Below are 23,176 nucleotides of genomic sequence, written 5' to 3' on the forward strand. Positions count from 1 at the left end.
GGGAAATGGGGAGAAATAAAAGGACAATTGCTCTTAAAATTAAAGGGATGTGAGGTAGTCAGCTTTGGGAAGGAGCACGAGAGCCTGAAATGTCACTATTCTCCTGGGCCTGGTGCACAGATATTAAGAAAGAACAAACTTCATGAAAATATATGCTTTATGGTGTTACTCAGCTTACTAGGGCAATGAGCCAACCAGGTTTAGGTCTCAGAGAGGTAGAAGGCAATGAAGAGAATGTAGCTTGGATCTTCTGATGAACAATGTGAAGTCATTGTGAGATTGCTTCACTTTTGAAGGCTTAAATCAGGAACAAAAGTCCCTGGAGACACATCCAGAAGGAGTGATCTGGATGTCTCCAGAATTAGTGAAAAATTGAGAGGTGGGTTCCTTCTTCACCACAACGTAGCCAGCGTTTGTTTTGGTTTTGTTGTTGTTGCTTTGGGATCTTGATGATAACTATTCTTACTGGAGTAAGATGGAATTTCAGTGTTGTTTTTACTTGCATTTCTGCAGTAGCCAAAAATGGTAAACTATCTTTTCTAAATTTGAGTCATGTGTAGGAAAATGGATGCTTCTTAAGATCATAATGCTAAGTGAAACAAATCAGACTCAGAAGGCTAAATGTTACATGGTTTCCCTTCTATGGGAAACACAAAATACAAATTAAAGAGCAAAATAAAAGAGAGATAATAGAAAACAGGGATTTGGACTTTCCAGAGATGGAAGGGGCTCTGGGGAAGGGAGGAGAAGGGAAGCCGGGAAGGGAAAGGGGAATTAAAAATGAGGAAAAAATTAAGAGGTGGGTTGAACATAGGACACTGCTTTTTTAAGCAATTTAAGGAACACATTTGAGCCTCATCAGAGTATCAATACAGAGCTAAATTCTGTGCCAAAGTTTTCAGAAGTGAATGGCTCATTATGAATGGTGTGTATCTATGTGAGGGCGGGTCCCAGTCTCTATCTTTATCACTGACAAAGGAAGATAACCAATGGGGTTGTTTTTCTCTCAGATCTTACCACAACAAAAAACCTATCATCTGCCCTAAGTACCCAGTTTTCAAATTGACAATTTTTGAAAGCTCTACATTCCACTGTGCCCCAGTAACTTCTTCCTCAATTCTTAATTAGAGTATTACTACTTGACAAATGAGCATATCCTTTTCCCAGGGGGAATGATAATAAATCTTATAAATTTAAACCAGGAATCAAAGCCCCATGGAGTCAGGAGAAAATCAAGACTGTAAAATGTATTTCATTCATTTTCCCCTGGGCAGTCTGATTCTTCCAGTGTCAGCTCTGCCTGCTACCTTGTCAGCAAGGGATGAGCTATGCAGATATGCAAGAAGAGACATTACACTGTACGTTACTAAGCATATACATAGAATTGTGATACTTACAAATGTTTAATGCTTTGTAGAGAACAGGCCTTTATTAAATACCTTAAGTTTATCAGATTCTAGGATTTAACATCCTCCTGGAATTTGTTTGGAGAGGTTTATCCAATTGAAGAATTAATTTTTAAAAACTCACTGTTAAATGCTAAAGAACTTCCTAAATTCAAAATGATGAAAATTAGAATTCCTTGTAGGAGGGAAGACTGATTCTTTAGTGCACTGGTAATCCTACATGTTTTCTTTTATGCGTCCGTAGAAATAAAAGAGAATTACTTCAGGGAATAGTGGTCATTATCAATTCTATCCAGAGAAGTAATTACCATACTAAGTATTCTCACAGAATATTGTATTATTGCTGTTAGGCATATACAACTTTAACCTTAGTAAAACCTGAAATCTTTCTCTTACTGGAAGTACCAAGTTAAATACTTTAAAAAAATCACAGACAAGCTTTTTGCATAAGTGTAAGAAATACTGAAAGGGGCCAAACGTGATTCTTTCTTTGGAAGGACACAAAATGTAGTTTCTCTGATAATTCTTCCTTCTAAAAGAAGAGTGAAGAACAGGTTGTAGTCTTACAATGAATTGTTGAACACTAATACCCAGTTATGTTTTTATTGTTATACTAGCCAAAGGTCAAAGACCAGTATCACTTCCTATCACATCTGTGGCCAGTTAATAACTTTTGAGAAAAAATACCTTCCTAGAACATGCATGAAAATAACTGGCATTCTCTGCAGCAAGGAATGGTACTCTCGTCCTCTCCAGCAGCAATCCTGAATAGTGGCAAGAGAGAAATAATCTTGCAAAGTCCGTGCTGCCCCTTCTGTCTGTAGAGCAAAGTACGCCCTTGCAGGTGGACCTGCTGAATACTGACACCCTGCGTAAGCTACAAATTAGAAAGCACTGACATTTTTAATTCATTCACAGAACGCTGCTAAGTATGCCTATTTTTCAAGGCATAGGCAGTCTCCAGTTTTCAAGATAACACTTTTTCTGCCTGTGCTTAAACAGGGATGTTCTGCAGTCTCTGCCAGCCTCACATGATGCTGGGTGCATTGCTTGCTAAGTACCATGATTGACAGTTTGCCCCATGACTGCGGGTCGCTAGCCAAGGCCAAATGAAACACGATGACCCCAGTCTGATCCCTCATTGGCAGCTAGCCAAGGAATTTGTGTCTCGTCCATTCCAATTTCTGCAAGTTATAATAAAGCACTTTCTGAAACTCATTAAAGGAAGAGAGCCTTTGATTTACTGCTGCTGGCATTACCTTCCTTTCCTTTCTTTTTTTCTACTGCCCTATCTTTTCTTCCCTTTTCTTCATACCCTTACATAATTATGGTTGGGTACTGGACTAGGAGAAGGGGCATACATAAAGAAAAAACGATGTGTTCCCCCACACACAACCTGCCTTGAAGGATCTCCTACTTTAGTGAGCTACTGTCTATAATAATGATAGTCCCACTCACTGCATATTTGCTGCACTCACAGTATGATTTATACACTATTACACTTAAGTTTCATAACCTGCTTGAGTGGAAAGCCTCATGACCAACCTCTTTTACAGATTAGCAAAAAGCTCAGAGTGGTTAAGTCACTTGCTAAAGGTCACACAGTTAGTAAATGACAGACTGAGATTCAAGCTCAGGTTTGAATCCAAATCCTGTATTTGTTGCAGGATTATTACAAGTATATTTCACCCTTAGAAGGAAAAAGTTTGAGCTCTAGTGTGAGTGATATTTACCACCGCACTAACAAGCCTCATTTTGTTTTGCTTTTCATCTTCTGAAGGAAGATTTCCAAATTTTTATCTCAGTTTACCATATATACAGGTACACACCTGAAGCACATAAGGCTATATAAAGCACAAAAGGCCATGGTTTAGGCCACTCAGTGCTACTTAAAGTGTGATTATAGACCACTACCAGTTTCTGAACTGTGTGTTATTGTTCAGTGATGAGGTAAACAGAAATTGAGAATAAACACTCAGAAACTTTTATAGCAATTGAACAGAGTCTTGCAATAATAAACAGCATGCAGCATTTGGGACTTTTCAAAATTTAATTTTTCTAGCAGTTCATTTTCATTGTATTGTAAAGAGTATCAGTCTCTAATGGATTGGGCATTTTTAAAAACATGTCTTTCACCATAAGTAGTTTGAGAAACATTAATTTAGGACATTTGGATTATAAATATGTGACATTTATGTCATATTAGTAAATTGGCGCTATGATTTTCCAGGCATAGCACTACAAGTCCCAGAATGGATCCTTTCTCCTTCTGGGCCTGTTACCATTCAATGTGTAAGCACGGGCCCTTTTGGGAGTATGCCTGCCCCAGAATATTCTAACACAGAACTTAGAACAAAGGCTATATTCTCAGGAGTATTTCATAAATGTTGAATGGACCAATTATTGACCAGTGACCTATGAGAAAAAAAAAGTTTCGAGTTTTAATTTACATTGCTCAGGGAAAAAAGAAATTAAGTGTGGGCATATTGGTGAACCTTCCAGTAACTCTGATCATAGGACTTAGTGACAGATGTTGAAGGCAGTTTTTCCGCTTCACTGATGGAGAGGTAGTCCTTTAGCCTACCGTGGTGGAGTATTTCAGGGACAAAAAAAAGTGGCAAGATTCTCTCAGAGCTCTTCTCTAGGCAGAGCACAGACATATAATCTGGTACTTGGAACAGACATCCGGGACAATTTATGTCCCCAGGAATCAGAATTGGCTTATTCATGACTTCTAAGGGAAGTCATGCATTTAAGGAGTCAATTATTGCAACTGATGATAAAATGCTGCTGCTGGCAGAAAATGTTATTTCATGAAAGCTTTTGAAGAATTCTTTCCTCAAACCCTGAATGATAATGTATTTAAGATTTCAATTGCACGTGTCATTTCTTTATTTCCAGAGCTGGGTCCTGGCTGTGAAAACATCTTCTGCTTAGAGTGATACCTTAGCTGGAGTTGATAGGGTTGATTTTCTGCTGGTTGGTGACGAGCAGGAATCCTTCATGGAAAAATCTGAGGAAACAAGTGTGTGGCTGGCCCTGCCCCCAGAAACCAGCCGTGAGAGCACAAGACTGCTCTTTTATGTGTGACTAAAGAAGCTAACAAGATGACTCAGAGGCCAGGGGAGAAATTGCTCTGGGGATTTCGTCTTTCAGACCCTGAAAATGGGAAGAAGATTAATGGTTGGCAAAGCCATCCTGCAGCTTATAATTCTTTTCAAGAAGGTTATAAAGGTGCACTGACAAACTGCCTGGTGGGGGAGATGAGGAAAAGGACTTTCAAAGCCATTTGTTAGAAAAGAATGTATCTCTCAGTGATAGGACACCACATATGCATGTCCTTGCCTGGCATTCCAGCTGTTCCTTGGTGGCATGTGAACTAAATATACCTTCATGGTAATCAGCAAATAGGATTTATTCACATGAAATATGTAAATATTAGATACACTTGTTGAATAAAATAATCTGATTACAAACTGAAGTGGATGGAGTTGCGTCTTATGTGAGCTTGTCCTATTTGATTAATTGCACAAATGGAAACTTGTGAATACTGTAGTTACTCCCTCTTTCAGATAAAATATGTGATATTTATTATATAACGTAGAGCAGAGGTGCCAAATCCCCAGATCCGGGCTGCACAGCAGGAGGTGCGTGGTGAGTGAGAGAGAAGCTTCCTCTACATTTACAGCCTCACAGAGCCACCTGACTCCGCCCCCTGTCAGATCAGTGGTGGCAGTAGATTCCCACAGGATCATGAACCCTACTGTGAACTGGGCCTACAAGAGATCTAGGTTGCATGCTCCTTATGAGACTCGAATGTAATAATAACAGAAAAAATGCACAATAAATGTAATGTGCTTGAATCATTCCCAAACCAGCCCCAACCCCATGCCTGGTAGACTTGTAGGTCTGCTTCAGAAAGCGGTAAGAACAATGCAACAAGTGTGTTTGAACTGAGGGTGAGTATTTTGTGGGGAGTTAATGGCTCTGTGTCTTTTACTCGAGTAATTTTTTAAAAAAAATTTAAACATTCACTGTAATTTTAGATCCTACCTTGTAGATACAAGAAAGAGAAAGAGACTTGTCTCCCTGCAATATTTATTATCAAAGGTAAATTTGTCAAGTGGGATATAACCTTTAGCAGAGTAAGCTAAAATAAATCAGTTCAGCATTGACTGAGCAGTCCAGCTAGTTCACAAACCAGATATAAACTTTAATTTCCCATAGTACATACTAAGAAACAGAGCCAAACCCCCAAATCTGAGTTTGTGTGGTCTTCAGTAAACCAAGAGTACTGTATCCTTTTCCTTTAGGCACTCTGTGAAGTAGAAGTAATTTTATTTCTGGGGAGAAGAACAATCAGGTAGGTGTTCATGGTTAATTAGTATATGTTCAAAGTAGGACAGTAGAATAGAATAAAGAGGAAACAGCAAACTTTGTTGTAGCTGCAAGATGTGGGTGTAAATCAGAGCTAATGCCTGAGATTCCTATTATAAAGTCCTTGGAGTAATATATGTGTAATATACTATGTACAATTCTGTTAAGTAGTAAAAAGTAATTTTAGGATTCATGCACAAGCTTTGTTTTCTTTTGAAATGTGTTTGCATACTTATGACTAACCACAAGAATCTAGAAACTTAGGCAGATATGCTTTGGCTCTAAAACAGAGCATATTTTTATTTTCCAAATTGACTAAAACATTCAGATGTTTTTTCAACTGTGCAAAAGATATCAAATCACAAACTAAGAGGAACATATTCAAACTTTTTCTGTTCCCATACATGTATATACTGGGTGCCTCAGTTCGTGAACATTTCTGTTTGTGAACAATTTGGTTTGCAAACAAAAGCACTTAGTAAAATTTTGGTTTTGTTTGAAAACTTTACATCAGGTGACAAACATGACTGTGACCATCTTTCTTGCACAAACACCAACCTAGCCATCTTTTCCAGAATCACTGGAACAAATTAAGTTTGTGAATGGAGGTAGCATTGTATATGTGCAGAGATACAGAGATATGAATAGAGAGAGAGAGAGAGAGAGAGATAGAAATAGGTTTGGATAGATAGATATTCCCCTGGTACAGATTATATATCTACATATCTTACATTTAACAGTGAGCAAAATGTCAAAAAGGAAGATCATGCTTTCTAAATTCAATTAAGTAGTAACAGAGAAAGCTGAAGGAGTTTTGAGATAACAAATGAGGAGGGTAAAGCTTTTCTCTCGGTTAGCCTCCAGGCATAGGCCATGTTAAGTAAGAGGCTTTTCATTCAACCTGGTAATGGGAAGCATCCATCAGCCCTGTCTCGGAGGTCAGCCTTAAACCTTCTTCAAGTGGAGAACATTATCAAACGTTTAAAGGAAACTGAAGTCAGAGAATGACATTTTCCTGGCTTATGATACTGTAGATTAATCAATGAAGACAATTTATACATTATCTTTGGAATGTGAATATAGAATGGTTTTAAATATTCTAACTTCTTAGAGCCCACTTAAAAATAGGTACTGGTAGCACCTTCTACAAATTCTTTATAACAATAACCCTATTTACAGCAGTGGTCCATATGAAAGTTACTTCGCTTGGCTATCATCCAGTAAGACAAAAATAAGCATTTGCTATACAAATGAATGAAGAAGTGAATTTTAACATAAAAACAATCAGATTTACTACGTTACTTTGGCAATGTTAAAGGCAACATTTGAAGAATTCAGTCTATTTTGTTACATTTGTAATTTAACATATATTATAGCTTGTGTCCAGATGTCCCCCCAAACCTCGTATAGTCACAAATGGGGCTTTTTCAGTGGTGGCTGGATCTACACTGTGTGATGCTGGAATTGATTCATGGTGTAATGCTAGGATCAAGGGCACTAGGATTAAAGGTGTCAGTGCTACCTGCCCCAAGTAGCCAGGATAGGATATAAAGGATAGAAAAAGCTGTGGTCATCCCTTGTTGCTTTGCTGCCTTCTGCCCAACATGAACTATTTCTCCTCTACGATGCCTGTCTGCCATGTCACCCTGCCTTGGAGCCAACAGATTAGGGACTGAAATCTCTAAAAACTGTGAGTTAAATAAACCTATCCCCCTTTAACTTTGGGTGTTGGATATTTTGTCTCAGCCACAAGAGAAAAGTATCTAAAGCAACATATATGTAATTTCTTTACACCATAATGTTTTATTATTAATGCACTTTAATACAATTTCAATATAGTGAACCCTCAGTTATGACTTGTCTGACATATGAACAACTTGGGTTATGACCAGAATTTTAGTTTTAACTTATGACCAAAGTCTTGAGTTATGACCTGAATGCTGGCCACTTGTACTTCCAGGTGGTCTCAGATGCAAATTTAACCCTTAGAGAGTTCTGGAAGGAACATTGCAACATCCTTTCCTGTATGGGGTTAGCTGAGAAATCCTGGGCCAATGTCTCTCTAAAACTCTGAGGTCTTCCTGTATACAGGAGGTAGACTTTGAAGGCTGTATGGAGGAGCCTGTGGCTTCAACTGACAACTTGAGTTACAACCAGCCCCGGGGCATGAATTGAGTTTGTAAGTCAAATGTCTACTGTATTTATAGTTGTGTATGTATGTTTGAGTCTTTGCTATCTGGAATGTCCCTAACATTGTGTACTTTGTGGGACATCAGTTATGGCCTCTGAATGTTCTAAGAGTTCAGGAGTAACCAGAGGAATTTCTTTATGGCCCTCAAAAGCAAAAACTTCAAGTAAGTTTATTTCATACACAAGTATCTTTATAATATCTTTATTATCCAGATCTTTTTGCTTTATGTGTCTTTTTTACCTCTTTGCTACTTAACATTTTCGTATTTTTTTTACTTGGAATTCTAAAGTTGGGGGACAGAGGACATGTTCTTTCTTTTTGTGTATTGATATGAAAATATGTTGTATATTTTTTTGTTAAAGAGGTTGTGTGGGGGCTGGGAATTTAGCTCAGCGGCAAAGCACCTGTCTGGCAAGCGCAAGGTCGTGAGTTCGGTTCCCAGTACCGGAGAAAAACCAAAAAAAAAAAAAAAAGAGGTTGTGTGATTCCACTAATATTCTGGTAACTTAACTAGCTGTTATTGCCAATGAGTCAGTTGAGATAGGAACATTAATTTAATTAAATGAACATATATTCGGAAGGCCATAAAGAGGCACTGGTGACCCTCTTTGTGCATGTATGCGTATGAATGCATGTGGACCTGTGTGCATGTGCACGTGTGGTGGTGGAAATTGACCCCAGGGCCTTTGCTCTAAGCTACACCCTCAAACATTTTTAGTTTTTTTTTGTTTTGTTTTGTTTTGTTTTGTTGAGACAAAGTCTTGCTATGTACCTCAGACTGACCTTGAATGATGTATCCCAGGCTGGCCTTAAATTTGGGGCAATTCTCCTGCCTCAGCCTCCTGAGTCTTGGGATTACAGGTGTGTGCACCACCATGCTTGGCTAACATTGGTATATAAATATCTTAATGGAAAAAATTGTCAAGAAAATGTAGCTTGCATGTCGCATATTTGGCAACCATTGGAATGTTTCCATGTTCACAAGTATCTCCCTTTTTCAACCTGGACCACTGAATCTCAGCTTTTTTGGCTGAATTGCAAATATCCCTAGAGAAATAACACACTACACTATTATCAGGCATTAATATTAGATTGAAATATTTTGACCTATTAGAAGCAGCAGTTTTATTTGGTTTACCAAATACAGCACTTTTCTTGGGATAGTTTGTCACACTGTCTCATCAAACTGAGGAGACAGAGGACAAGAACTCTAACAAAGGCAAGATCTGGAATATGAAATATTGCATACAGTCAGCTATGCTATTGGGACCCAATAATACTTTCTCATTTTATCTTTTTTGTTTTGGTTTGGTTTGGTTTTTGAGACAAGGTCTCACTATGTATTTCCGGGTGGCCTTGAACTCACTACCTATCCTAGGCTGGCCTTGAACTCATGATGATCTTCCTGCCTCAGCCTCCCGAGTGCTGGGATCATAGGCATGCACCACCACATCTGGCACCCTTCTTGTTTAGACATAATAATTCTATTTTTGCTTCTAAAATTACTAGTAGATCTGGTTGTCATTTTGTAGTCACATAAAGCCCTCAAATAATGTTCATTCTAGATTGAAATCTTTAAGACTATTTCGTTTAGGTTGATTTTAAACTGTGTTCTGTATGACCTGCCCTTGAAATTTGGTTCTTAGTATTTACATTCCAAGACCTAATAGACGTTTCTGTAAAATGTTACCTAAATTTGTTCTAGCCTATCTTTATGGGTACTAACTAAGGTAGGGAATTTGGGCTCAAGTGAACTTGGGTTTTACCAAATCTAACAGCACTACTTCTTAATTCTTGGGCCTTCAGCAAGTTGCTTAATCTTTTTGGATGTCAATTTGCTCATCTTTACATGGTGATAATATTTCTCAGGATGGTTATGAAACTGGATGTGGTCTGAGGCGTTTTCTCTAAAGAGAAGATGGGTGGGTAGATTGTCTAGGTAGATTCTTGACATATCATCACAGAAAAGCATTGCAAGACAAATCAGTGTAAAGCACAGGCAGATTTATTAGGCAAAGTCAGAAAGCAAAAAAAAAAAAAAAAAAAATGGAGGAATAAGAGAAAATGGACGAATTAAAGGGGCCAAAACTCTGATGGAGTTCAGACTGTCTGTCAATAAAGGAGCAAAGCCAAGGATTTTATGTAGTTGCTGAGGTGAGGCAGGGTCTAATTGATCAATATCTCAGTTCTACTTTTGCAAGGTGGCTCCAGAGAGGTCTCTGTCATTTGAGAGGGCACCAGGGTGACTGAAGTTTTAGGGCAATGACTAGAGACTTCTGGGTGCCCATTGGTAGCTGAATGTCCCAACAAATCTCTTATCTTACCATCCTCAGTTGTTATGGTTTGTGTCTAGATGTCCCCCAAAGCCTCATGTAGTCATGCGGGTGGGGGAGCTTTTCAGAGGTGGCTGAATCTAGACTTTGTGATTGGTTCATTGTCTAGTGCTGGGATTGGAACTGTGAGTGCTACACCCACCCTTGGATGGGTAGCCTGCATGCAATATAAGGGAAGGAAAAGAGGCTTGCTCCTCTTTGTGCTCTTGTCGCTTTTGTTGTCTTCTGCCACCATGACCTGTTGTCCCTCTGCCAAGCCACCCTGCTTTGGAGCCAGCTGATTATGGACTGAAACCTCTACAAACTCTGAGCTAAATAAACCTTTGTTTCCTTAACTTTGGTTTTGGGTGTTTTGTCCGCAATGAGAGAAAAGTAATTAAGACATCATTCTTGAAGGAAGATGAGATAGGTTATATAAATTTAGGGCTAATCAACCGTGCATTACCAGTTTTTAGACACACACTCCCTAAATTATTAACATGCCTATATGCAGAACTGAGCAGGGATCTGACCCAAAGTTGTAAGGTAATAAAGGAGACAGATGCAAAATAAAGGTGAAGCTTTATTGTGCTTTAGTTAACCATTGGGCATCTGTAGGCCCCAATGAGTTACTTTTTTGTATATAAATGCAACTTCTAAGTGCAAAATTGTCTTAGAAGAAAACACAAATTATGCTTTACTGAGAAATAGGTTAAGGACCCAGGAATGCACATGTCCTTTGTCCCTGTGATGGTCTCTGATTTCATCAGTTATTATGCAAGTTTAATGAGTTACCATATTGATCATTTTGCGTGGCACATAGTAAGTGTGCAGAACTTATCTTTTTGGAAGCTCTCTCCTTCTCAAATAAACTGGTGTTCTTGTCCCACTTTCTTGTCAATAGTAAATGATGTACACATGTCTTCCACATCTTCATTCAAGTCAATGATACTCAAATTGTTGGTTAGGACAGAGCACCAGATGCTGCCTGTTACAATATAGGAATCTCTCTGCATGACAGTAACACATTAAATACCATCCTTTTCCAAAAGTTATTTCACCTACCTTTCCTTATGCCCACATCTCACATCTTGCTCTTGACAATATCATGATAGACATCAAATAGCTTGCTTAAGTGCAAATAAATCATGGCAACTGATTTGCTTCACTTCATAAGTTCTAGTGAACTTATAAAAGGAGGGATTGTACTAGGATAGCATGACTTGTTTGAAAGAAGTTATGAGGGTAAAAATGTTGCCTTTTATTTACATCTGGCACATGGTAGAAACTTGGTATATATTTGAGCATTTTCCTCATGTCCAGAGACTTTGTCTGATACTGAGATTAAGGGTGATGGACTAATTAATTTGGCTGAAGAAATTTCAAGGCAGTTGAATTTTGAGGTGGTGACATGGCTACTTTTGGGGTTTTTAGCCAGATTTATGCTGAGAATCACAAGCAAAGAGGCCAGCAGAATGATTTAAAATGTTGTGAGTCTGGCCAGAAACAAAGCTCCAGTAAAGCTGTGGAACGCAAAGACAGAGCAGAGGAGATCTTGATTGCTGAGAAAAACAGAATAGAAAAGATGGCCTGAGGGCATCACAAGAAGCAGCAGGACTCCAACCTTTACACCCACATATTTGCAAAAGTGAAAGATTTTGCTTTGGGAAAACAGCCACAGAGCACTGCATTCCAAAATTGTGGTGACGTAGGGAAGTTATTCCTCAGGATTTGATTCATAGTCACTTGACCCCTCCAGCTAAGAGAAAGAGAAGCCTGGCTACTGCTGCAGCTGGCAGCAAACCTTGGCATCATCCATGTGGTGCCAGTTTTAGGTGCATGCAGAATGGAAGAGTTGTGGGACCGTCCAGATTTCAAAAAAAGGCTTAGGAGGCCAGGAAGTATGCTCTGAGAGGGCAGTGTGTAAAGTTGTGACTATGAAGCCAAAGGTGCAGTGGAGACCCCAGAAGTTTGGAGAAGCCAGGAACATGGATTACGTGAGGAAAACTGTAAGGAAGGAGCAGAGGAGGCCCAAGAGAGAAGCCATGGGAGTTACAATAACCAGAAGTGTCATAGGGTCTAAGCCACCCAAGCCCTTTGGAATTCACCTCTTGCCACAAATTGCCTTGGATGCTGCACATGGAATTGTAGGACTCAATGTTTTCCTTGCTAGGTTTTGGACTTGCTTTGGTCCCATTCCTTTGTATTCCTGTGTGTCACTTTTGGAATGGAAATGTGTATCTTGTGCCATTGAATGCTGGAAGTGTTCAACTTTCTTTTCATTTGTACAGGGGCTCACAGCTAAGAGTTTGCCTTAAATCTCAAAGGAAACTTTTGACTTAGACTTTTCAGCAATGCTGAAACTGTTAGGACTTTGACACTTCTTGGAGGTGAATTAAATGACTTTTGCATAAAGGAATTCAAGGCTAGCCTGAACTACAGAGTGAGATGCTGTCTTAAAGCAAAACAAAGCAAAACAAAACAAAACAAAAAAAAGTTCTGCCTTATGCTAGTGATATAGGGATAATATAGGACCTCCAAATAATCCAAATAATATAAGGAAAATATTATAACTCCCCATCTGTTAGCCTGGTGGGTGTCTGATTTGCTGAGTTTTTTTTTTTTTTTCTTTTTTTCTTTTTTTTTGAGACAGGGTCTCACTATGTAGTTCAGGCTGGCCTGGAACTCAGCAAACTTACTGCCTCAGCCTCCCAAGTGCTGGGATTACAGGAGTGCACCACCACACCTGGTGATACACTGAATTTGTGTTCTCTAAAATCAAAGAGTGAATTCTAGGAACATTGGTGGTTAATAGCAGAAAATATTTATTGGGGAAAGAAAGCTATATTCATTGAGGAAAGAAAGATTCTGCCTAATAGAGGCAAAAGGGATCCTCAGTGGGTTGCCTGGGAACCCCCCTGCCAGGAAGATTTATGGAGCAAAACCATGAGGTGAGGTGGATCTAAGGTGAGACAAAACTGTAGTCAACTAATAAGATTACAAGTATAGTCACTTGGGTAACTTTGATCCAATGGGAAATCACAAAGTGGTTATGAGGTGGGACAAAACTATGGTCAACCAATAAGATTATGTGTCACTTTTGGAATGGAAATATGTATCTTGTGTCATTGAATGTTGGAAGTGTTCAACTCTCTTTTCATTTGTACAGGGGCTTAGGTAATAATTGGTAGGTAATAATCACCTATTAGGTAATAATCGCTCAGGTAATATTGCTTAAATGGGGATCACTGGGGAAGAAAGTCAGGCAGCAGGGGCTGGGGATTTAGCTCAGCGGCAAAAGCGCCAGCCTGGCAAGTGCAAGGTCGTGAGTTCGGTTCCCGGTACCAGAGAAAAACAAAAAAAAACAAAACAAAAAAAAAAGAAAGTCAGGCAGCAAATGTATAGGGAACATAGGGACTTTTCTTGAAAGGGAGGTTTTGATCCACCACCCAAGGTGATGGATACCTATTTAGAATATCAATCACTACTGTTCATCCCTAGGGGAAGTATGAAGGTATAGTCATTCCATCTGTTTTTGAGGTCTGGCTGTGGAGGAATGTGCCTCTACCCACAGTAGTAATGTATCTGTATTGACTCCTTTTGAGGGCCTAATCCTGTCTGACTCTCTAATATTTCTACCTAACTTAGCTGTCTATAATACTAGGATCAAAGTAATGTTTCTGAATTTTGTTGAAGATTTCATAACTTTTAGAGAGAATGTCTCAAACTGGAAATAGTATAATTTCATGAACTTTGATAATTTTATTGGGAGGAACTGGTTTGTTTTTGTGTTTGCTTTATTATATTTCTGGGAATTGGGCCCAGAGGTACTCTACCATTGGCTACATCCCCAGCCATCCCCAGCCATCCCCAGCCATCCCCAGCTTTCTTTTTTTTTTTTTCACTTTGAGACAGGGTCTCGCCAAATTGCTCAGACTAGTCTCAAACTTGCTTCCTTTTTGTCTTAGCCTCCTGAGCAACTAGGATTACAGGCGTGTGTGCCCCTCGGTGCTCAGCTCTATATTACTCTTTGAGAGTCAAGCAATGTGTACTAAGTAATGCAACCTGCAGAAAGTTGATAGTAAAAATCCTAGAATTGTTAAGGATTTCACTGGGAGCATGAGGGCACCTGAGGAGGGATAGAGATGGATGTGAGGCTTCGAAATAAGCCCAAGTAATTTACCATGGGCTTGGACATTTTCTTTTGGGAGTTTGAAGAGCTCGTATTCACTTATTCATTCCCAAATACTTATTTAAGCACCTCTTTATGTATGTCATTTAGGATACAACAGTAAGATATACACAGGTGTGGTCCTCCAAGTTTACATTGTAATTCTAACCGAGCTTACATTCAAGGGCATTGTAATGCCAAACCATGTATTCAAGACTAGGATAAATAAATCCGATGAACCAATCTGATCACAAGCCACAGCAAAAATCACTACGTTGAATTTTCTATTCTTGGATGTTAGGTCTTCCAGAGGGCAATGCTTGAGGGATAAGATGAGATCTCCCATCAAAATTTTACAAACTTGTTGTTTAGGTTCCTTCAGTTTAGGACTGCAACGTCAAACTGCCCCACGGCACAGAACTACCCCTATGTATGTAAGAATTGAAGAGGATTACAGGAGAAAAACAACTCCATGAGAACCCAGAGACTGAACATCTAGCTCCTGCCTGTACCGGAATGCTATGGACTACAAGTCCCATAAACCATTTGGTCCCTGCCCACTTCCATTCCTGCAGCAGGGGAAAGCGGTTTTGTAGGGCGCGCTCTTGTTGCGTCATCAACGTGTGCCACCCGGTAACTTGTCTGCAAAAGCATGGCAACTGCTGAAGCTGCGGTACTGTCCTCGCCTTTGAAAACAGACATAGTCCCGGTCTCTGAAACTGCAGAAACAGACGCAGCAATGGCCAGGAAATCTGTAGCAACGGCTGCGGCCGCAGCGATTGTGGCTGCGGCCAGAACCGGATCCGAAACCAGGGTCTCCAAGGCCGCTTTGGCTACCAAGTTGCTGTCTCTGAGCGGCGTGTTCGCAGTGCACAAGCCCAAAGGGCCCACTTCAGCCGAGCTGCTGAATCGGTTGAAGGAGAAGCTGCTGGCAGGTACTGCAGCCGGGGTGGGGACCAGGCCGAGGAGGTTGCCGAGAGAGGGGAAGCACGCTGGGCTTTTTGAAGCTCCTGGCTCGAGAGATGAAGGAAAAGGGAGAACGAACTCTGAATTAGCGCTGGACAGAATCCGGGGCATTTTAGGCTTGCATTTGCCGTAGAGTGAATTATTGTAGCCTAGTTGGCAGTTATTCTCAAGAGAGGGAAATGACCCCGCATACACAATAAATCTCTGCCCTAGGGCTTGCAGACCAATTTTATGTAATCAGATTCCTCAGGAGCTTTTGTTTGGTTCATGTGGATAAAATCCACTCAAAGGAAGCTTCGGTTTTGTAAAAGTTATATTAAAAATATATTGGAAAGTGGGCATGGTAACACACACCTTTAATTCCAGTACTCTGGGAAGCTGAGGCAGGAAGATTGCAAGTTCGAGCCCAACTTTGCTGATTTAGCAGGATCCTAACTCAGAAAAGGGTTTGGTATGTAGTTTAGTGAGAAGAACTTGAAGTCAATCTCCAGTACTTATATATATATATACTTATACACTTGTATATATATATAAGTATATATACTTATATACTTATATATATATGTCTCCAGTACATTGTATATATATCATATATATATGATACAAAGTTAACTAAGACAATATAGTGCTTTTCTCATTTTAGTGGGGCATAAAGATTGCTTAGTCTCTCACACAAATGCAGATTCCTCATCCCTGCTCTCCCCAGAGATTGTGATTGTGAGGGTAGGGCATTTTTAGGCAATTTCATTTTTAAACAGTTGCTCCAGATGACTAGTGTGAGTGAATCTGTGGGCCATATTTTGAGGAGCACTAAATATAACTTGGCCAGTTCTCCAAGACCATTCTTTTTGTCTATACACACTGGAAAAACATTAGAAAAGTTTGAAGGGTTGTACAATTCATCAGCCCAGAGATCACTTCAGAGAGGAGCAGCAAAGACTCTTAGTTTTATTGGACATCCACCCTAAACTAGATCCGTGCTAACCTATAGAGAGATGAAATGAAAGATAATTGTCTCTTCCCTTAATTGAGTTCACAGCCTAACAATTTCTGCAGCCTTTACTAGTAAATTATTTAGGCTCTCCAGAATTTGATCCTATCTGTCTTGACATTAAAGCAATACAGGAACTTTTTTTCTTACCTTGTTATGTATCTGCTGGCCAACTTTATACTTTTTAAAAATGTAAAACCAAATGATTCTCATGGGGATTTGGTAATTGTAATCGTCACAATACAAATTTAAATGTTTCTTGGCAAGTATGTACATTTTTACATATGTTTAACTCCAGTATTATACGTGTTCATCCTTTCCTCATATTTTGTAAGAATGGCTCATATAGGAAATGTTGAAGCAAGGAGTTATATTAAGGATAAGCATTATGGTGTCTTTAAAGGAAGCCTTCCCCCAGTAGACATTCTGTTTTCATTTAGCCTAATATGTTAGTTAAACTATGGCTTTTTTTTCTTGATTATCAAAGTAATTATTATCGTTCTTTTCCTCAGACAAGTTTGTGACAAGATCAAAGCCACACCCTCGCTTTCTGGTTAATCTTCTCCTAAGAGCTGAAGTTTTCTGTTGATACATGGTTAAGGTGGATTGTTTCAAAGCTATTGCCAGGCCATTTTCTGGAAATCCCCCATTAGGATGTTGTTATTCTTGTAACCCTCCATTTCTGTAATGCTTATGATTGGCCTGTTCTGTTTGTGTTAGATAGATTAGGGCTTCTCAAATGCCATTCTAACCAGCTGTCAGAATTACCTGGGAAGGATCTTACGATACCCACATTCTGATGCTGGTCAGGTTTGATGCACACTAATTAAAGCCATGGTCAGTGTTGATGGCCTTTAAGAACATTCTTTGTCTTTTCTTACATTGATTACTGCCATACTGTAATCCCTGCTCTTCTTTGTGTGTTTAAATCCTTCAGGGCCTGAAACACACCAGAGACCTTAATAAATATTCATCCATGAATATTTGCTTCAGTAGAGTGAATTTATGAGGCCTTCGTCCTCTAAGGAGCACCAAGCTGAAAATTCAAAGAGTTCTCCAAAAGATTCTAATAAATTTGTAAATTAGATATTCATGATGTATTATAAGTGAAAGGGGAAAGGTTTGAAACTTAGGCCTAACCTGAAGGGTTTGGGTTTATGTCAAAAGCTATGTTTTATAGTTCCTAAGCACTGAATTTTGTCTTTAAGACAGGAGTTTGAGAGAACCAGGATTGTTACCTTTTTTTTTTTTTAATCCAAATGCTTCAAAGGCTAAGAGGCAACTTAACTGTTACCTATTTCCCACATAACTTTTTTGTGGAGATTAACTTCTTTAATGTGTTGAGAGTTTTTATTAAAAAAGGACAAATAAATAGTGTGAAAACTCATTATACTTACAGGTAGCCCTGTGTGAGGTGTGCTCCCAACATTGGTAGGCTGGAGGAGCCAGTGAAGAACAGTAGGAAGAGAGTTAGAAATAGAAAATTGAGGACTTTTAAAACTACCTATTTATATAAAAATGAACTTCTTTTCATTATTCTTAAATAGCTTACTGCCACCAGGAATTTTCTAGACTTTTTGTGGGTTAGCTTAGACATTTATCCATAATTAAAAAGTTTTTTTCTTTTTTTGGGGAAATGCATTGTCATTTCTAGACAACTAATTTTGGAACAGTATTTCTTTTGTAATCTAGGGGATGTATGTATATTTTAAAATCCGTGGTCATAGACTTAATAAGTTTATACGATACTTTTCGTTTTGAGCATGTCATATTCATGGAGATTCTACCTCATTTGTCTTGGTAATTATCTTTTTTTCATCCTGGTTATCCTCACAGAAGCGGGTATGCCTTCTTCAGAATGGACCAAGAGGAAAAAACAGACTTTGAAAATCGGGCATGGAGGGACTCTAGACAGCGCAGCCCGAGGCGTTCTGGGTAAGAGACATGAAGGAAATTTGACAGTATTGTCCCTTAATGTCAGGAAGTCAGATTGGGTGGATACAAATTAAATTGACTAAAACCATGTTATTTTTAGTCTGCTGTGTGGTGTTTTAGTTCTCCTGAACATACAGTGCTATCTTCTAATTAAGCCCTTAAATTGTACAGAACATACAAGGCCATTAGAAGCAGCAGCTGTTAAGTGTGGATGGGACATTGAGAAAAAGGTTTGTATCTGTTCAGAAAACAGTTAATATAGCGGGCCTGAAGGCTTGCCTTTAGCTAGCATCATGAACTTGGGTTTTAGGGGTTTCCTGCACTTTCCTATTTTTGAGAAGTATGCTGTGATTTGACTGTTTGCACACCTGCTTTCATTTTCTAGAAATTTGGAATGTTGCCCCACCACATACGCAGAAGGTGCCTGAGTGACCATCCCCCAGCTCTTCCTCCGTACCCCCCCAATAGACTTTGGGTACTGAGTTTGCTGATAAGCTTCTCCAAGAGAAGCATTGCACACATTACTGCATTTTTCATTGTTGGAAAAAGGTGTTCGTCAGTCTCACGGGAGGGACAGATGCCTGTATATGGATTTCTCCAATGTCTTTTCCTCTGGTGACCCAGTGGTGTGTCTTTACTACATTAATGATAAATCTTAGCTGTTTATGAATACTTGCATGTGGGATGATCATGGAAGGTATAAAGCTCTTTTCTCTGCCTATCACTAGTCTAATTTTTAGATCAGCTCTATTGAGAAGGTAAACCTAATAGTTCTTGAGAAAAAGTTGTTTTCTTTTGGGACCTATTCATTGACTATATTATTGCTTGTGGAAGAAAAACTTGACAGAATTGATTGAAGGAAGAAAAGATACGCATGTGTTTTTATTCTGAAATCTTTTTGGACTGCTGAGGTAGATCTGCAGAGGCTAGGATGTGTTTCCAAAACTTTTTCTGTAACTACATCTATAGTCACGAAAACATATAGAGTGGGATTTCCCTGTCACCTCAGTTCCCACATATTAAAAACAAATTTTATGAAATAAAACTTACCTTTTTACATGCTCTGTTATATTTATTCAATTTCATTTTTTAAAAGTGTTGATTATAAACTGTGATATCATGATGCACTAACATGAACATATGAGTTATGACTCATACTTTGTAAAGTACTGTGGTGTAATCTGAAATCCATATTATTACAACTAAAATCAGATACAAACAACAACAAACCCTAATCTATCCAAAGGAAATAAGTACTTGTTTAAAAAAAAAGAACAATTCAGTGCAGCAGAAGACAGTAAAAGCAACAAGAGCAAAAAAGGAGGCAGAGAAAGTCTCTTTTCCTTCCCTTATATTGTATGCAGGCTACCCGCCCTTGGGTGGGTGTAGCACTCACACCATCTTCATGCCCTCTTCTTGCACAGCCTCAGGATGTTTACAAAGTGAGGCCCTTGGCCCCCTGCTGAGTCACTTCCTTAAACTTCTAAACTTCTCTAGTTGACACAATAAACAATATCCTAGAGCAGTAAGGACATGTTCTGTACACCCTAGGGTGTAGAACTGCTGAATTACTTACTTAAGCTTCTAAACTTCGGAAGTTAACACAATGTATCAACCATTACAAGATAGAAATAAAATTTTTACGTACTACTTTAAAAATGTATTTTTTTCTAACTTCAGAGGTTATAAAAGCATAGTAGAGAAAATTTTGAAAAATTTTCGAAAAAACTAACCTTTTTCTGCCTTCCACCAAATAATCAGTTAACATTTTTGCTGTATTTTCTCTTAGTTTTTATCTGTGCAAATTTTAAATGTTCAGTTCTATTTTATGTATTTTTATATCTCATTTTTCTACTTGACATTATAACAAGATATTTTTCATGTTAATTAAAAATATGATAAACAGTATGTTAATGGCTACTGGATAAGAGTGAAAACACAATTTAACCATTTCTCTATTTGAGGTCCCTAAGGTTATTACTAGAATTTTATTAATGGAACTGATTTTGTGGGAACAGCTTTATTAATAGGACCTTGCCTGTGTTTTGGATTTTTAGGGTAGATGCCTAGAAGTGGAAAGATACAGGTCTTGAAGATGATTAAGAGGGTATGATAGCATTAGAAAACTGGTAGTAGAAGCTTCCACCTGTAGAAAGCATTGGAAATGTGTGGCGAGTACCTTTGCCTGTCCCACAATGGCTGTCGCAATAAACTGATTTTATCTTTACAATTTGAGAGTAGAGTACCAAGGCATTGAGAATAGACTATGAAGGCATTGGGTAGGTTTGGAGATAGTGAGTTTTTTACAGAGAACATTTGAGTGAGCACAGGAAATTTGTGAAATAAAGAAAGTAGTTATTGTGTGTTTGCAGGGAAAGTCCTCTTACTCATCTGTGCTCTAAACTCTGCTCTTTCACAGACCATGTCTTTCTTTGTTCATGTCTTTATTTTTATATGAACTGCTTATCTCCGTTATTACTTGTATTGACTTTTTAGGTTTGGTTGAAAAATCACTGTTTTCAATATATGACGGCTACCCACTTCCTTTTTTTATTGCTAATATAAAACTTCCTAATTTGGTTCTGTCTGTGTTTGTTAACATTCATCTCCCTGTTACATTGAAAATCACTGGACTGACTTTTTCCAGAGCTTATTATTTCTGTATTTATATAGTAATTCAGTTTTGAAGGATCAAGTGATAGGCAAAAAGCTAAGGGAAACTTCTGTCTAGGAATATAAGATTTCTTTTGTTCTCTTTTTATGTTGTTTTTTTGGTTGTTGTTTGTCTGTTTTTAGTTTATGACACAGGGCCTTGTTATGTAGTTCAGGCTGGCCTTGTACTCAGTATATAGTCCAGACTGGCCTTGAACTTGCTGTGATTCTCCTGTGTCAGCCTCCTGAGTGCTAGGATTACAAGCGTGTGCCACCACCCTCAGCTGTTTTTTGAGATAGGGTCTCATCTATGTGGTTTAGGCTGGCCTTGAACTCATTAGGTAGCCCAACCTGGCCTCGAACTCACAGCTGTCCTTGTTCTGCCTCAGCCTCCTGAGTATTGGAATCACAGACATGTACCACCATGCCCAGCTTTCCTTTAGGTTTCATTCAGTCTTCACCCCTGCCAGTTGGAAGGATCCCAATTCCAAATTATTTTTCTACATTACACTGCTGATTAGTCTTCCCCAAATTCAACTTTCACTGTATAAGTGGTCACTTAACTTCCATAGGCCCTGATTTTTAGGACTGTGAAGTAAAAATGTTAAGGTGGGTAACTGTAAGGCATCTTCCTTTAAAGTTCATTATTCTGGATCATTTAATTAGTTCAGAAGTCATCATCAATTCAACATTTTGACTGTGGTAAAGTTAAATATGTCAGTCTGCTTTTAACACATCCTCTACGCTGGTTGATAAACCCACTGTGCCTATCCTTGTCTCAGAATTTGTGTGGTTTGTTCCTCCTTTAGAACATACTTCTCTTCTCTGTGTGTGTTCAAGTCCTGTGTGTTCTTCAAGGCCTAACCAATGAAGCGTTCTCTGGCCTCAGCCATTTAGAGTAGTCTTCTTTTACCCTTCTACAGCAACTGTTCTCTGTTCATTTTGTTGCTTAATCATATATTATATCATTATTTAACATTATTCACTCACTAATTCAGGTAACACTTTTTGAGCACTGTGATTGTCCTATGTTTGTTTACCCCCTGAGATAATAAGCTCTTTCAAAGTCAGGAAATGTTTTTGGCTTCTTTGTTGTCCCATCAGAAATGTCCCTCTTGGGACTTTGTGCATACGAGATGTAACAACGTTTGATTGAGAATTTGTTTGAATGAAATCAAATTGCATTGAGTCTTGGTGGTTACTATTATGTAGTTTTTGCTTCATTAGTGATGATATCAACGAGTTCTGTCATTTAAAGAGTATTTTACTTTTTAAAATTTACTGAAGGCAGTTTTTGTCTTTGTCCTTGAACTAAAATGACTCTGATTAGGGCCCAACAATCAGTATGAGTGAATATCATAGTGGTTTATAGGGGGTTTGGAATAGACTTTATGAATGAGTTGGGAATTTAGCTGGGCATTGAACATAGACTGAATATTATGGGTTGGTATTATAGAAATTGAAATCTCATTAAGGGTTGCTGGGGGCTTTGTAGTATGCAAAATATAGTTTGAGATGTAGTAAAGAAATAGTGTGAACTTGAAGAGAAAGGGACGGGATATAGAACAGTGAGATTTGCAGTAGGTTGGGTGGTGGCAGTAGGAAGAAAGCCTTGAGTAACGTGGCAGGAGAAATGTAAAGGAGACTACATAGTTTGATTGGAATTTTATCTCTACCATGTATTAATTGTGAGCTCTTAGCCAAACTTTAGCATCTCTGTGCTTTAGTTTCCTTGTGTATAAATAGGGATAGTTGCATAAATTTTCAAGGTTGGTATAAGGAATAAATTAGATTATGAATGAAAAGCATTCAGTGTGAACTTGATACATGGTAAACTCACTGAATGATATCTGCTAGACATATTGATGTTTTTTGGTTTTACAATCATTTCTCCTTGTTTCCTCCAAATACTGAATTGTGGGGTCATATTGTGTTCTTATATAGAGTTGTATCCACTGATGATAAATACTTCAATTCTTATAAAAAATTGCTTGCTATTAAGTTAAGAAATGATTAAGTCCTCTCAATCATCTGGTAAAATATGTTATTGTAACAGTAGTGTTTGACTTTGAAGAGAAAGGAAGGTCTTTTTTTTTTTAACAGTTTCACAGGTAGTCTCTTTTAAAATGCATTCTGAATATGATTGAGCACCACTATAATCCCAGAATTCTGGGA

General features: G+C 38.5%; 1 protein-coding gene across 1 annotated transcript in view; it reads left to right on the forward strand.

The window, feature by feature from the left end:
- Window positions 1-15,039: 15,039 nt before the first annotated feature.
- The window catches only part of Trub1 (TruB pseudouridine (psi) synthase family member 1), a 37,104-nt gene continuing 28,967 nt past the window's right edge, over window positions 15,040-23,176 (forward strand). The window contains exons 1-2 of the mRNA XM_005387841.2: window positions 15,040-15,392; window positions 18,251-18,349. Of these exons, the coding sequence (XP_005387898.1) occupies window positions 15,110-15,392; window positions 18,251-18,349 (382 nt within the window). The 5' untranslated portion in view covers window positions 15,040-15,109. The remainder of the gene's footprint in view (window positions 15,393-18,250; window positions 18,350-23,176) is intronic.

This window comes from Chinchilla lanigera, unplaced genomic scaffold (genome assembly GCF_000276665.1).
Source record: "Chinchilla lanigera isolate Chin_1 unplaced genomic scaffold, ChiLan1.0 scaffold00030, whole genome shotgun sequence".
Taxonomy (NCBI): Eukaryota; Metazoa; Chordata; class Mammalia; order Rodentia; family Chinchillidae; genus Chinchilla; species Chinchilla lanigera.